This window comes from Hyaena hyaena, unplaced genomic scaffold, assembly GCF_003009895.1.
Source record: "Hyaena hyaena isolate Hyena2069 unplaced genomic scaffold, ASM300989v1 scaffold_504, whole genome shotgun sequence".
In the NCBI taxonomy this organism is placed as follows: Eukaryota; Metazoa; Chordata; class Mammalia; order Carnivora; family Hyaenidae; genus Hyaena; species Hyaena hyaena.
The window spans coordinates 1,400,123-1,417,200 of NW_024081137.1; the positions used below are offsets into that span (position 1 = coordinate 1,400,123).

A 17,078-nucleotide genomic window follows, 5' to 3' on the forward strand; every position below is an offset into this window, starting at 1 on the left:
AGAACACAAAAGTACCTCTAGGGTAGGATAAGCTCTTTTGGCCTTTAGAAGACAACTCAGACTCCATTTCCTGTAGGCAAGCAAGGTCAGGTGTGTCCTCACCTGCGCTGGAGTTCAAGCTCTGCTGCGGAGAGGACTCATGAGAAATGAATCCAGAAAGTCCTCCAGAAGACTGCCAGAGTGAGCTAGCACACTGGGAAAGTTCTGGAAATGTGAAAGGTCTGCTTAACAGAAACCGCTTCTGAGATTTCATATCCAAACACCACACAGACTTCAACACATCCATTTCTTAGGTATTTCATGGACACCGTTGCCATGCATTCCCCCTTCCCCCCCCCCCCCCCACCGATTCAAAGGCTGTAGATGTTCACTTCCTGGAGAGCTTGAAATCAAGTGTTCATCTCAAGACAGACCTCCAGCAGGACCTTGGCATAGTTTGGAGAGCAGCAGCCGGCAGGGCAGCCTGTAGGAACAAACACCCTCATCTCAAATTAGGAGGAAGCCAAGTTGCTGGCAGTGTTTGCCAAGAGAAAGCGTCGTGTGACGTTACCTCTGTGCAAGCTTCTGGGAAAGCCGAGCTGCCGGCCTGTTGCTAGAAGGATTGCAGTCGTGGTTTTGGGTGAGCAAAGACTTCGATGGTGGACTGGCCAAGGCAAAGCCTTCCACTGTGGCAGACTGACATCTATGCATCTTTTGCGGGGAGGACCATCAATCTTGCTGGTGGTGTCCCCCACTCACACTGTGTTAGGAGATAAAATATAAATCTGTTGTACCTAGAAAAATGTTTGCCCTTTGAATGTTGATAACATTATTAAAAAATAGGGTGAGCGGGAAATGCATAACACACATAACCACACTGTTACTCCCCAAAAAGCAGAGCCATGGAGCCAAGAATGTCTGTAGTTAGGCACAACCGTAAATCTCTGCCCAAAGGGAAGTGGAGCATGCAGTTAAGGCTTGAGGTAAACTGGGAGGGAGGGCGAACTTTTTTTCCTATGCTTCCCTTCCCTTTCTGTGTAAGACTGAGGGGAGATACATAATGTGACACTGATAAGAGCATCTGCTCTTGAAAAGGAGGCAAGACACAAATCTAAAAAAATGGAGTTTGCTGCATCAAAGAGCACCAGAGAGGAGGGTTTAATTCACTTTTGTTCTTTTTCTAAAAAAATTTTTAATGTTTATTCTTGAGAGAGAGACAGACAGAACATGAGCAGGAGAGAGAGGGAGACACAGAATCTGAAGCAGGCTCCAGGCTCTGAGCTGTCAGCACAGAGCCTGATGCGGGGCTCCCAGGCACCCCTAATTCACTTTCGTTCTTAAAAAATAATAATTCACTTTTGTTCTTTTTTAAAGTTTTTGTTTGTTTTTGAGAGAGAGAGAGAGAGAGAGAGAGATCAGCAGAGGGACAGAAAGAGAAAGAGAGAGAGAGAATCCCAAGTAAGCTTCACGCTGTCAGAACAGAGCCCAATGTGGGGCTCGATGTGGTACTCAAGCCCACAAACCTTGAGACCATGGCTTGGGCCGAAATCAAGAGTCAGATGTCCCACCAGCTGAGCCACCAAGGAGCCCCTTACTTTTGTTCTTAAACGCTGGTATATAAACAGGAGCTGGACTAGGTGCATCCACATTATTGGGAAAACTCATTGCTTAATAAAAATTCCCAGATATCACCCCTGGAGATTCTAATTCAGTAGGTCTGGGACCAGGCTGGGGAATCTATATCTTTAAGAAATTCACCAAGTGACATGTGGCTAAGTTTGGGAAACTTAAATGGTTTGCAGTGGTGTACTCCTCCTTGAAGCAAAATTTCAGTGATGAGAAGCTGAGAAGTGTTAAAAGATAAACTGAAGAGTATTAAAAAATTTAACAGTTGGGGGGCGCCTGGGTGGCTTAGTCGGTTAAGCGTCCGACTTTCGCTTAGGTCATGATCTCGCGGTTCGTGGGTTCGAGCCCCGCGTCGGGCTCTGTGCTGACTGCCAGCTCAGAGCCTGGAGCCTGTTTCAGTCTGTGAGACTCCCTCTCTCTCTGACCCTCCCCTGCTCATGCTGTCTCTCTCTCTCTCTCTCTCTCCTAGAAATAAATAAAAAAAAACATTAAAAAAAAAATAAAACATTAAAAAATTTTTTAAAAAATAAATAAAAAAAATAAAAAATTTAACAGTTGGAGCAGAACCTGATTCTAATTCAGCACCAACAAAACAGAAGTGGTTAGGAGTACACCACTGACAGGATCTCAAGGAACGACTTTCATAGAAAAGAGACAGGAGCAAAGAAAGGGTACTGTTTGACCGGCTATAGCTTAAGTGCTTTCTGTATTTGGGAATGCCTAATTGGCTGTTTGATTGGTTGTCCTTAGATTTTGATTTCTTAATCTTGAGATGCTTACAGGCTCAGGTTTTGGTTTGCTTACACGGGCTGCTAAGGCATTAGAACCACCTCAGTTTAATGGGCTTCTTGTTTAATTTAACACAAGCTAGAGGGACATGGCACGTGAGGAAAGATTTGGTGAGCAGATCTGGAGGGGTCCATGAGGTTCAGAGTGGTTCCATACCCTATGAGGACAACCATGAACTGAGGCAGCATTCTGGGCTGTGAGCCAGGGCCCATATAAGACTGTGTGTTGCTAGCAGGGTGTTCTCTCTGAATACACTTGTGTCTATGGCTGATTGAAATGGCTGGAAAGCCAAAGGCCAAGGCCAAACGAAGGTCAGAACCCCTGGTTCTAAGGACACTAGGGAGCTGCGTCCTATACACCTGTATTTTATGAATACCAGGACACAGAAAATGAAATGGTCATCTATCATCTATTTTATTTATTTAATTTAAAGTTTATTTATTTAGAGAGAGAGAAAGAGAGAGAGAGAAAATCCCAAGCAGGCTCTGCACTGACAGCCTAGATACGGGGCTCAAACTCATGAACTGTGAGATCATGACTTGAGCAGATGTCGGACGCTTAACTGACTGAGCCACCCAGGCACCCCATCATCTACTTTAACTAGGCATCTGAGGCTGAGGTACTTCGGTCAGAATTCCACAGAAGACAATGTGGACCATGCCAGTGAACATAAAACCAAAACATGGATATAGCACATACCATGTACTTCTAGGTGCTTTCCACATACTCATTTCATTCTTAAAACAACTCTATGAGCTAGATAATATTCTTTTATACAGGTAAGGATAATGAGACTCAGAAAGGTCAAGTAACTCACTCATGTTTACACAGCTAACCAGTTGAAATACAAATTCTCAGAGCACCAAGTAAATATCCATGATTTTTTTTTCATGATATTTTTGTGGAGAATATTTCTCTGGATTATCATGATTAAGTCAGCAGTTGTTAATGAAAAAGACCTGAGAATGAGATGTTGGGTGATTGCTACCCTAACTCAAGAGGTTTTACATTCAGCCCTTGGTTGTTCTGGCTGTTTTTCTGCTTTTTTGAGCTCTAGGTTCTTGTTTTTTTTTTTTTTTTTTTTCCCTGCAAAGCAAATTTTTGCGTCTGACTTGTGTTGTTGGACTTTACTTTTAATTCTGCCCTGTCATGTTCAGGGAATTCAGATTCCTTCTTTGGGGTGCCTGGGTGGCTCAGTTGGTTGAGTGTCCAACTTTGGCTCAGGTCATGATCTCATGGTTAGTGGGTTCGAGCCCCGCGTCGGGCTCTGTGCTGATGGGCTCTCCAGCTTGGAGCCTGGAGCCTGTTTCAGATTCTGTGTCTCCCTCTCTCTCTGACCCTCCCCTGCTTACACTCTCTCTCTCTCTCAGAAATAAATAAAACATTTAAAAAATTTTTTAAAATTCCTTGTTCAATTTGTTTAGGCAAACAAAGTAAAGGAGATAGAGGGATAGCTCAGGGAGGTTGTATGAAACTAGAGCAGCAGGGAGGGTACGCAATATGGTATGATGGAAAGGGCAATAGTCTTGGAGTTGTCCTGAGGTCTTATATGATTTATTTAACTTCTGAATCTCAGTTTTCACATCTGTAAAATGGCAATAAGTATTTTCATCTTGTTGGGCTGTTGTGAGGTTTTAGATGTTATTCTCATATTTAACACATAAATGCAACCACACTGCTACTAAGAGGCAGAGCCAGGATTTGTAGGTTGTGGACCCGTGTCTTTGTGCAGCTAAGGACCACATTTGTTCTACTATAACACACTCCCACCTTGGAATCTGGCCTTCAGGGGCATGAACCACAGCTGTACTTCATGTGGTCTGAGGCAAACTTCCAACCCCACAGGGCTATTCCGTGTCATTCTCTGATATTTGGTCATTTTCCTCAAGGTAGGAAGTGGAGGCACTTTACCCTCCTCACTCCTCTGTCTTGGTTTGATTCTCTAGGGCAAGGAGCTCCATTTTAGAAGGATGAGTCTGCATTGTCATGTCTTTTTCTTGTTATGGCTTGGGGCTCCACCCTGTTATGCTAAGCAGATTCTGATTTTAAATTGAAGAGGGAGAGGGAAACAAATGTGTTCATTAGTTTAAAATTCTAAGCAATTAAGTTCATTTAAGAGGTCAGAGCTCCAGCTTCCATCTCCATATAAGCCATGAATGGAAAAACCATTAATGCCACAGGCCGTGCTTAAATCTATTTTATGGCTGCTTTTATTCTTCATTCTCTCTCTGTCTCCTAAAGAGCAAATACTGCAACTTATCCCATAGGCCATTCTATTGCTTTCTGTGTAGCTTATGCCTTATCCTACTTCCCACTATACCACAAGCTGAGCACCCTTGGGAAGGTCTTTCACTGAGGATCAGTTTCCTTGTCCGTAAGGGTAATAATCCACTTACTAAAATACCTTGTATTTAATAAGCACTCAGTAAATATTAGCCATTATTATTAAGAGTATATTTCCATCTTGAATTAAGACCACTGATTCTTGGCAAAACTATGGAAAAGCCTACTTTGTGACAGTGTAAATGATGGTTAGTGACAGACGGGGCTCGCAGCAGCTAAACTGATTTCATTCATGATTGATCTTGATTTCACCTCAAAGGAACCATCTCAGGAAATAGTTCTCTGCCTAAACTTGCTAAGTCTAAGATCAAATCTCCTCCTTTTTGAATCCCCTTTTAACGATAATCCCTTCTTTTAAATCCTAGAGCGTTGATGTCCTCTCCCACACAACTTTGCACATGAATTTATGCTTGTTGAGAAAATAATTATTGTTTTATTGGTTCACTTACGTACATTGTCATCATGAAGGCATTAGCTTTTTCAACGAACTTTCTACTACCTTCAGCATTCCAGGCAGGAATTGAGTTCTCCAATGAGATGTATAATTCTTCAGAAGTGGGTCTCTCACTTCTTTGAGTTTCTTGGAAGTCCTGCATACGTCGGGGCATATTGGAGGGGACTTCGGAGTTCTACAGAATTATTATGTCCTCGAAAAATGAATACAATAAACTTTTAACGGGTAAATTTTCTGTTCAGTAGTTGAAGGGGCTGCTGAGTGACGTCTATTATGAACGGCTCCGCCAAGAGTTAAGCAAAAGAACGACCCCTTCCTTTTTCAAGTACCGTCTGCGTGAATTGGAATTTTTTACATCAGGTAACGCGCAGGCACGATTTCGCCTTTCGACGTCACAGGTCCTCGAACTTCGGCTGACAGAGAATCCCGCCAGGGGGCGCACGACAGCCCACACAGATTCCACCCGCACTGCGCAGCCTCCGTCCAGGCGTGGGCGGGAACCCCCTGGCGGTCGCGCGTGACGTTCCCAGAGGGCGCGGTCCGCGAGTGGAGGCGGGGCCACCCAGCTTCTTTCTCCTGGCTGAAGTAGGTTGCCAGCGGGAGGCGGCGGCTGCTCCTCCGCAGTGTTGGGAAGATGGCGCCGCCGGTGACGGAGAGGGGGCTGAAGAGCGTGGTGTGGCAGAGTGAGTGCGGTGGGGCGGGGGCTGAGAAAGGGACGGCCGGGAGGCCGCCGCGCCGAGCCTTGCTTTCCTGCCCCAGACCAGCAGTCTCTTGAGGAGCCGCCGCGGGCACTTGTTGCTTTGCGACCCACGTCCCTGTTGGGACTTTTTCCTGCTCTCATTCCCACCCCCTGTTTCCTGCCAGCCTCAGGGATGGGCAGGGTGCGGGAGCCTCTGGCCTTCTAGCTGTCGCCTGGCACCCCGTCGCCTCCCCCCGCTCTGGCCCGGAAGCCCCGCCCTGGGTGAGCGGCCCCCAGCCCGGCTTTTCCTCCCGCGGCCCTTGCGCCTCTCCTCGGCGGCGCGCTCCACGCTCCCCGCGCCCTCCTCTCCACCCCCCCCAACCCCCCCGGAGCCCCACCAGTCGGCGATGTCTCTCCACCCAGTACAGTCTGGGCACTGTGTTTCTGCCACCCGCCCCTCCCCTTCTCCTCACACTTGTTTGCAGAGACTGCTTATTCTGTTTCTTCATTTTAGTAACAAGCAGGGTTCTAGAACTACACTTTAAAGTGTCTTGTAAAAGAAAAAACAAAACCTGACTGTTGAACAGATCCTTCTCTCTGTGATTCTGGAGGAGCCCGCTCTTCTAAAGAGTTCAGGAGAAGGAACCATTTGGATGATTAAGTTTCAGGGCAAAAGCTGCCCCTTTACATTTCTCTCTCTCTACTCTCGGGGCCATTCCCTGCTGTCAGGGGCTGTATTACTGCTTGTTGGTTACTGATATTCTGCTCTTCTGCCGTATCACCTACGACTTTCATAAAAATCGCTCCAAACATGGGCCAGCTGGGTTAGAGAAGAAATGAAACCACCAAACCGGAAGAACCATCATTGTTTGGTAGCTGGGTTGGAAGTAATTATGGACTATAGTAGTGGAAAGGGAGTAACATCTAATTAGTATTTCTGACTCCGGCTTGTTGAGCAAAGGGTAGAAGCGACTGAGTCCGCAAAATTTTGGGAGTTACAGACTTCCTCGTGCAAGATTAAAAGTCCAAAAAAAAAAAAAAGTCCAAATCAGTAACTGGCATAGTGCTGAACATATAAAGTACTAAAAACGAGTTTATAAATAAAAGGGGGGGGAGGAGAAGTTTATGAAAACATCTTTTTAAAAATTTGATAATTATAAGGTTGGTATTCTGTTTTTTAAGATTTGCATGGGTGAGTTTAAGATTTGGTAAGATTTTGGGGTGCCTGGTGGCTCAGTCGGTTAAGCATCTGACTTCAGCTCAGGTCCTTGCAGTCCTTCAGTTCAAGCCCCACTTCAGGCTCCATACTGACAGCTCAGAGCCTGCTTCGGATTCTGTGTCTCCCTCTCTCTCTGCCCCTCCCTTGCTCACGCTCTGTCTCCTCTCAAAAAATAAACATTAAAACATTAAAAAAAAAATTTGGTAAGATTTTTATTTATTTATTTATTTATTTAATTTTTAAATGTTTGTTTATTTTTAAGAGACAGAGTGAGAGTGAGGGAGGGGCAGAGAGAGGGAGACAGAATTGAAGCAGGCTCCAGGCTCCCAGCTGTCAGCACAGAGCCCAATGCGGGGCTCAAACCCACCAACCGTGAGATCCTGAGCTGAAGTCGGACTCTTAACCGACTGAGCCACCCAGGCGCCCCAAGATTTTTATTTTATATATATACATATATTTTTTTTTAAATTTTTTTAATGTTTTATTTCTAGGAGAGAGAGAGACAGCGTGACCAGGGGAGGGTCAGAGAGAGAGGGAGTCACAGACTCTGAAACAGGCTCCAGGCTCTGAGCTGGCAGTCAGCACAGAGCCCGATGCGGGACTCGAACCCACGAACCGCGAGATCATGACCTAAGCGAAAGTCGGACGCTTAACCGACTAAGCCACCCAGGCGCCCCATTTAATGTTTATTTTTGAGAGAGGTAAAGAGTGTAAGCAGGGGAAGGACAGAGAGAGAGAGAGAGGAGGAGATACAATCCCAAGCAGGCTCCAGGCTCCGAGCTGTCAGCCCGGAGCCCCATGAAGGGATGGAACCCATGAACCCTGAAATTGGGACCTGAGCTGAAGTCGGACACTTAATTGAGCCACTCAGGTACCCTGTAAGATTTGGTGATATTTTTAAATCACAATAGTATTTAAAGTACATTTCTTTGAAAATGGGTAGTGAATTGCATTGTGTAAATAGTTTGAAAGATATATGTGGTCTTTAGCATCAGCATTTATCAGAAAAAAAAAGTTAATGATAGTAATATCAGTTTTGATAACATGGAAATTAGGCAAGAGAGAGAGTGGAGGTAACAAAATTTCCAGCTAGTGCTATTAACTTGAGGTAGCACCAGGATGTCAGGTGGAGGGTAAGATAAGACAGGAGACTGAAAGGAAGGAAATCAATGTTGGGTTAAAAAACAGTTCTTCAAATCTTTGTATAAGTAGAAACATAACCCAAACACAAGATGACATTCATTCAGCATTTAGGGAGGAGAGAGAGACAGCAAGAGAGAAGGGGGACTATGAGTTTTGTTAGCAAAAAATGACAGAGTCTGTAAGAAATGAAGAAGGAACATCCTAAGAGGTAGGAGAAGCATACGTTTGACTGGGGAAAATGTTTTGCTAGATTGAAGATAGTGCACTTGAGTCATGGTAGAAAGCTAAATTACTTAATCTTCAATTTACCTAAAATGTAGGGACAAGGAAACTTATATTTCTTGAACATTTATTCTGTGTCAGGCATTATTCTTTACATCTTTTAAAACTTGGTAAGTATTATCTTTATTTCATAGATATTAAAACATCTATTATCATAACTGTATTAATCATAATCGCCAAGAAATCAAACAACGCAAATATCCATGGATTGATGAATAGGTAAGTAACAAGTGGTCTATCCCAACAATGGAATGTTAGGCAATAAAAAGAAATGAAGTACTGATACATGGTACAGTATTGAAGAACCTTGAAAAAGTGCCAAATGAAAGAAGCCATTCACAAATAACTACATATTGTGTGACTCCATTTACATTAAGTGTCCAAAATTGACAATATATAGAGACAAAGTAGATGAGGAGTTGTGTATGTTGAGGGGAGGAGAGAATGGGGAGATTCAGGGATAATGGCTAAGGAGATGGTATCCTTTTGGATGAGTGAAAATATTTTAAAGTTGATTACGATGATGGTTACACAACTCTGAATATACTGAAAACCATTTATTTAATTGTACACTTTGGGTTAATTATATGCTATGCAAATTATATCTTAATAAAGCTATTTTTAGAAAGCTGATAGAGTTATTAAATATAGACTTAGTATGCACACCCAGATCTTTCTTTTCTTTTTTCCACACCCAGATCTGTCTCACTGCAGAGTTAATGTCATGTGTCTATGACTTTCTGTAATGTTTAAACCTTAGTTCAGAGCCGTATGCCCAGTCTATTGCAGTAGCCTCCTAACTAAGCCTCCAAGCCCCTGTTCTTTCTCACTCCAGTCTCTCTGGCCAATAGCTGCTGGCATAGTTTTCCTGTCACAGTGCTGTAGTGAGATCATGCTGATCTGTTTGAAGACCTGCAGAGAGAGACCCCTCTAATTGTGTAGAGATCATTTCAAATACTTAGTCTGCTTTTGAAGACTTATAACCTGACTATAACCTACCTTGTTATCTACCTTTCCCTTGTGTGATCTTGATGTTCAACTAGTCTGTACTGTTTACTTTTCTTAAACTCTTCTGCCTCTACATCTGTATGCCATTTCCTTTCTAGAATGCTCACCTTATGTCTGTTCTTCACCTATCCAGACTCTAGCTAGCCTTCAAGTCTTGGCTTAAATGGGGCTGCTATCACCATAGTGACTTCTTATGTTAACCCAGCCTCTTATATTTCTGTAGCATTTGGTTGATTCTTCTCAAATGGCACTTCTCACTACTGCCTAATGTGAGCATTTTGATAAGCTTCTTAAAGGTGGATCCACCATTTTTTCTTCTAGAGCTTTAAGTTTAGAACAGGTCTTAGCAAAATGCAAATGTTTGTTAAACATAAACAGTAGATCACCTTTATAATTTTCTCCATTTTTTGTTACCTAAAATCTTATTTATTCAATAAATATTACTGAATTCCTGTGGGAATACAGCAATAGAAGGCAGGCAGTTCCTAGCCTTCTGGAAGCTTGCATTGAAGTGGGGAATAATAGAAAGTAAATATGTAAACAAGGAATAAGCATGATTATTTCAGTTGTGATATATATAGGGAGAGGGGGGCTGCCTTCGATAGATGGATCAGGGAAGGTTTCTTTGAATAGGTGACATCTGAGCTGAGACCTAAAACCTGAGAGGGGATCAGCCTTTACGGACTGTCTCAAAATACTTAAAAAAAAAAAAAAAAAAAAAGAGCTTTAATATTCAGAGGCTATATTTAATTATAAACTAATTTCCATACTTAAAATCAGTGACAGTTTCTAGTGCTTGATACTGCTTACTTTCCACTTTTGACTACAGGAAAGCGGTAGCAAAAATTTCACTGATAAAAGGGTTAAATAAAAATTTGAGGAAGTTTATTTAAAACATAAGGAACAAGAGTAATTAAATCAACTACAAAGCAAGCTCAAGCCACCTGTGACATTTTTTTCCCCTATAGTATAGAAAAAGGAATTATTTCCTCTGTGGAAGTGGATCAGGGAAGACTCCAAGAGGAAGTACAATTGAAAGGTGGTAAGATTTTGCCAGACATAGGGAAATTTGAGCCACATTTGGCCCAAAGATGAAAAAGTGCATGAGTTTTATGGAAGGGGGAATAGTTCTTTTTGAGCATAGGGTTATTTGTGGCAAGGAATAGGGTGATGAAAACTAAACAATAGATTGGAGCTAAATAGAGTAGGCAGTGGGGACCCATTAAAAAGGAAAGATGTTTTTTCCTCTCAAATATCAGTCACTACCATTTTTGAGATTCTGTTGAAACATTACTGAAAGGAAGTTGTTTTCTTGTTTGTATTTTGAAGGGAAATGACTCTAAGATTTTAAAAGCGTAATGATAAAATGCACTAATGCTAAGTGTACAGCTGGATGAATTTTTATCCATATAACTACCACATAGATTGAGTTACAGGACATTTTCAAGTACCCCATAATCCCTCCCAGTCTAAATGCTACACTCTCCTCCGGAGTAACTACTATTCTGACACATATTGTCATTATGAATAATTTTGTAACAGTGTTTTATTTTTACACATTTATGTTTAAGAGAGAAACCCTCTAAACCTTACATTGTTAACTATTTTCTTTACAGAAGTAAATATAGAATTTCTTAAATCCCTTCCTAGAAATATTAGCTCTTTAACGTTTATCTTTGTATACATTTTAGTAGGTATTCTAGTAGTTCTGTTTTCCTAAGTTCTACTTTCATACAGTTTTTAAACAATTTACCTTGATAGCTCTAAGTGGTCTTTCTCATCCACAATTCAATCTGTTTTTACTCATCTGACTAATAATGAGTATTACATTTGTCCCTGCCTCAGGCCCCTAGGTTTACCTTTATAAAGATTCTTACCTCTTTACTAAATAACTTGGGTGCCACAGGTCAGCAGAATCTGTTGGAATAATAATTAGGAATTTAATAATATATTTTGGTTTTCTGAGAATGTAAACTCCTTTATAGTCTACAAGTCTGCTTTTGATTTTTGGCCTTTTTTCAAACACATTATCACTATGTATTACGTATAAAAGCTGGTTTATTACTTCTCCTCATTGGACTAATAGTTGGAAGTCCTGGTTTCCATTCCAGATTGTACTTCACTTTCCTAGCCGTTAAAACAATGAAGAGTTTGAACTACATGTTCTTTAAGTCTTTTTCAGCTTGAATTCTTTATGATTCCATTTTTTAGATCTTCATTTTGTTATATTTTCTTTATTTCCACTTGCATCCTGATAGTTTTCACTTCTGCCATGGTTTTCTTTTATGTTGTTTTGTCTAGGTCATAAATATTTAATAGTAGGTTTTCGTTGTTTAATGACATTTTACAAATTTTTGTTTTAAGGTATTTTGCTCTGACATCTGCTTAAGCATGAGTCTTTGCTCCTTATTTATTTATTTAGGCATGATCTTAATCTAGCTTTTAGCACGTTAAAAGGAATTCCGTATGTAGTAAAGATCTAAAATGTAAAATAAAACAATAAAATGTGAAGAAAATATAGAATAACATGGGTTACACTTTCAAAACACTGATAACCCAAATCCCATAAAAAAGATTTTATTAAATAAAAATTATAAATTCCTATATAGTAGAAGACACCATTAACAAAATCAAGAGCTAAACTCTAGATTCAAAGAAAATATTGACCACACATAGAAGAGAAAAGATCAATCTATAGAGAGTATCTGCAAATTGATAAAGAGAAGATAATGAGGCAGTAGAAAAATATAGGATGTAAACAGGTGATTTGCAGATTAGGACATTCAGTTGATTGTTTTTGAGTGGAAATGCATCAGACTGATATGTTGTAGTTGGGAAGTTTGCTGGTGGGAATGTGAATTGTTAAAAACTTTTGAGAAAGCATTTGGCGATGTATAGTAAGACGAGAGACACATCTTTTTTTTTTTTTTTTTTAACAAATATTTTTTTTTTTAATGTTTTATTTATTTCTAGGAGAGAGAGAGAGAGAGAGAGAGAGAGAGACAGCGTGAGCAGCGGAGGGTCAGAGAGCGATGCCGTCACAGACTCTGAAACAGGCTCCAGGCTCTGAGCTGGCAGTCAGCACAGAGCCCGACGCGGGGCTCGAACCCACGAACCGCGAGATCATGACCTAAGCAAAAGTCGGACGCTTAACCGACTAAGCCACCCAGGCGCCCCAAGAGAGACACATCTTTTGATTCCAGCAAACCCACTTATGAGAACCTTTGCTTCAGAAATAAAAGTCAGGACACTTGGGTGGCTCAGTTGGTTGAGACTAGATTTCAGCTTAGGTCATAATTCCAGGGTTGTGAGATAGAGCCCTGCATTGAACTCTGTGCTGACCAACGCTGCACCTGTTTGGGACATTCTCATTCATATTCTCTCTCTCTCTTTCTATCTACCTCCCCTCCCCCCACTCTCTCTAAAATAAAAAGAAGAAATAAAAGTAATGAGAATAAAGATATATGTATAAAGATCTTCACTGCAACATTATAGTGGTAAAAATGGAAACAGGATGACTGCCTCTGCTTCTTATATAGGAGAATAGTTGAATAAATAATGGTGTGCCTGCACTAAGAAATAATATGTAGCTATAAAAAGGAATTATTTAAATTTATATGTTTATATTCTGTATAAAGCATATCCAAGATAGTATTTATTGAAAAAAGCAAGTGGCAAAGTAGTGTATATATGTTGATATCATCTTTGTAATAATTTGTTAGAAAAAACTTAGATATTAGAAGCGGGGGTGCACTTGGGTGATAAATTGGAGTAGGAGGCAGAGACTGGTATTGTTATGGTGTTGGTCCAAGAAAGAAGGTCAAAATGTGGCAAAGGAGATAGAAGATGGATGAGTGTGAAAGAGGTTCTGGAGAAAGAATAGGATTTAAGCTGGGGGAGTGTCATCCTAGACTAGGATTCAGGTCTAGGAGACTAGGTAGTGGATGATGCTGTTTATTGATAAATGGAAAGAGAAGGAACAGTTTTGGAGAAAAAAATAGTTTAGGTTTAAAACACAGTGAGTGTTAAGTGCAAATTGAGGTTTCTAGAAAGCAGATGAAAATACGCAAGTATAAATGACAGAAAAGGGAGCTGAATTGGAAATCTGGATTTAGATAAGGACGACCAGATAAAGAGAAAAGGGTACCTTTTCCAGGTCCCTGTTGAGATTGTCTTTAGTACTGGTATTTTTGTCCCCTCTTGTTACCTTATTTATGATTTAAACTTTGCTAGGTGTTTTTGTTTGTTTCTTAAAAACTTATTTATAGATGATTTACTATTTTCCAGACAAATCAATTTTTCTTATGTTGTTACCATGTTTATTAATACTGTCTCTGTGATTTAAGATAGTTGTGCAAGTATACTTTCTGTATTGCTGATGCTGCACACTACTTAGCTCTACTCTCATTTTTCCCTTCCATGTTTTCATTTCCTCTTTGGCATTAGTTTTAAATACATTTCCCTTTGCATTTAAGAGAAACGGGAGGAGAAAAGATAGAGTAGGTGGTATTAATAGGTCATTATTTGGATATCATTTGGATTGGTGGAAGATCAACTTAAAGAGTAGGCAGAGGCCAGTTGGTGGAGGAGGTTGAATAGTAAAATCTAGATTTTATTCTGAGGCAAGAGTGAGCATTGGAGGTAATTTGGGTGGGCATTGATGTAAAAAATTGTGCTTCAGGAAGATAACTGACAGCAGTGTGTAAAATGGATTGAAAAGATAAAAGCATTGGAGGTAGAAAGCAGGAAATCCAGGGGCAGCTGGGTGGCTCAGTTGGTTAAGCATCTGACTCTGGATTTTGGCTCAGGTCATGATCTCACAGTTCATGAGTTTGAGCCCAACCTTGTGCTCTGCACTGACAGTGTGGAGCCTGCTTGGGAGACTCTCCCCCCTTTTCTGTCCCTACCCTGCTCATGCTTGCGCACGCTCTCTCTCTCTCTCTCTCTCAAAATTAAATAAATAAACTAAAAAAAAAAAAATTAACAACAAACCAAAATCAGGAAATCCAGGTAGAAGACTATTATAGTAGCTGAGTAAGAGATGATGGAATCAAGGCAATGCTGAGGACAGTGGCAGTCACCAGAAAGAACAATCAACACTGCCTGATTATTGGATATGGGAGACGAAGGAACTATCTACAGACTATGACTAAGAAAATGTCATTAAAACTCTTAGAGAAGTCTAGAGCAGCTTTTAGGGAACTATAATCTCAATTTGAGGCGTGTAGGTGCTTAAACCTGTACTGTATAATTGAATGAAGGAGGGTTAGATTTGTAAAATTGAAGGACTGTTGGGAGTTAGGGGGAATGAGGAGAAGCTGGTCAAAGAGTACAAACTTGGAGTTGGTAAATGAGTACGTTCTGGAGATCTAGTGAACAGTATTGTGATTATAAGTAGCAGTACTACTGTACTATATACTTGGGAAGTTGCTAAGGTAGATCTTAAATGTTCTCGCCTCCCCAAATTACTAAAAGAATGGTTAATTATCTAAGGTGATAGAGGTGTTACCTAATATTACGGTGGTAATTATATTGCAGAATATGTGATTCAGATCAACACATTATATATCTTAAAGTTGTGTTATGTGTCAGTTATATCTCACTTGAAAAGTTGAGAAGAATTGAGGAAAAATTGAAGGATGGATCTGATAGACGAAACTTTTAAGGATAAATATGGTTTCTGAGGAAGAGTAGAGCAAGCAAAGAGTAAGAGAATTGAACTAAATATATCCATATTTGGGGTACTAGAGAAATGGATGTAAGGTCAAATAATTTTCATTAGTATTTGGAGGAAATACCTTTTTAAAAAGTTGTCGTATTAGTTGATGTGATTTCCTTTTTAAAAACATTTTTTAATGTTTTATTTATTTCTGAGAGAGAGAGAGAGCAGGGGAGGGTCAGAGAGAGAGGGAGATACAGAATCTGAAACAGGCTCCAGGCTCTGAGCTGGCTGTCAGCACAGAGCCCAATGCGGGGCTCGAACCCACGAACCATGAGATCATGACCTGAGCCGAAGTCAGACGCTTAACTGACTAAGCCACCCAGGCGCCCCTGATGTGATTTCCTTTGACTCCCCTCTAAACATACCTTACCTGTGACCATATCACTCTTTTTAGATGAACCTAATTTCTAGTCCACAAAACTAGTTATTTATCATTTATTGTTTTTTTTTTTAAAGTTTATTTATTTATTTTTGAGAGAGAGAAGGAGAAAGAGAATCCCAAGCAGGCTTCCCACTGAGAGCATGGGGCTCTATCCCAGGAATTGTGAGATCATGACCTGAGCCTAAATTAAGAGTTGGATGCCCAACTGAGTTGAGCCACTCAGGAGCCCCTATCCTTTGTTGTTAAGATGCTAACACCAACACTGTCTAGTATCTTCAGATTCCAAGGCAGCAGTATCCAGTAGAAATATAGTGCAAGCCACATACGGAATTTAAAATTTTCTAGTAGCCACATTAAAAAAAAAGGCAGAGAGAAATTAGTGAAGATAATTTTAATAATAATTTTTTTAATGTTTATTTATTGGGGAAGGAGAAGTGGCAGTGAGAGAGAGAGAATCCCAAGCACTCAGCGCCTGATGTGGCGCTCAGTCACATGACTGCAAGATCACAACCTGAGCCAGTATCAAGAGTCAGATGCTTAACCAACTGAGTCATCCAGGTGCCCCTAATAATAAATTTCTAAAATATTCTCATTTAGGCATATAAAGATAAAAATTAATGATATTTCCCATTCCTGTTTTTGTACTAGGTCTTTGAAATCTGGTATGTATTTTATACTGCAGGACATCCCAGTTCAGGCTAGCCATATTTTAAGTGTTCAACGGTGACATGTAATGAGTCTTTACTGTATAGGTCAGTGCGGTTTCTAAGGGTTTAAAGACTATAATGAGATGAGTTCTTCCTAGGGAAATCTTCGATCTGTTTTATCATAAATTCCATGAGCATTTATTTCTTTGATTTTCAGCTTGTTTGAGGTATATAGAAATAAAGCAAGCGTAGAAAGGGAAGTGGCATAGTATTTTAGTGTCTGAACTCTAAGAAAATCCTTCATCTCTGCCTTTAGACTAGAAGAAACCAGTGTTATAGGTTTAAATTAGTATTAAACACTGTAGGCTTTTGCCATAATTCTCATTTAACATAATCTTCCTAGCGGGGGGTGCCTGGGTGGCTCAGTCAGTTGAGTGTCTGTGTCTCAGGTCATGATCTCATGGTTCATGAGTTCGAGCCCTGCATCAGGCTCTGTGCTGACAGCCTGGAGCCTGCTTTGGATTCTCCCTCTCTCTCTGCCCCTCCCCCACTCGCACGCACACTCACTCTCTCAAAAATAATTAACATTAAAAAAAGTTATAATCTTCCTAGCAAACATATATAAGCACCCTAACTAGTATTTCTTAACGCTTTCAACCTTCCCAATCACAATAAAATCTTCCAGATTACATTTCTTATGATAAGTGTTAGTAATCCTTATTAAATATATCCTCTGCTTGAACATGTCATTTAATGTGATGCAAAAATTGATGGTATATTTCCACAAGCATTAACTTAAAACAGT

The 17,078-nt window shown here is 40.5% G+C and overlaps 1 protein-coding gene across 1 annotated transcript in view; it reads left to right on the forward strand.

Moving 5' to 3' along the window:
* Positions 1-5,758: 5,758 nt before the first annotated feature.
* LOC120247169 (syntaxin-binding protein 3) overlaps positions 5,759-17,078 on the forward strand; it is a gene marked incomplete at its 3' end in the record, with an annotated part of 40,775 nt that continues 29,455 nt past the window's right edge. The window contains exon 1 of the mRNA XM_039254967.1: positions 5,759-5,874. Within this exon, the coding sequence (XP_039110898.1) occupies positions 5,826-5,874 (49 nt within the window). The remainder of the gene's footprint in view (positions 5,875-17,078) is intronic.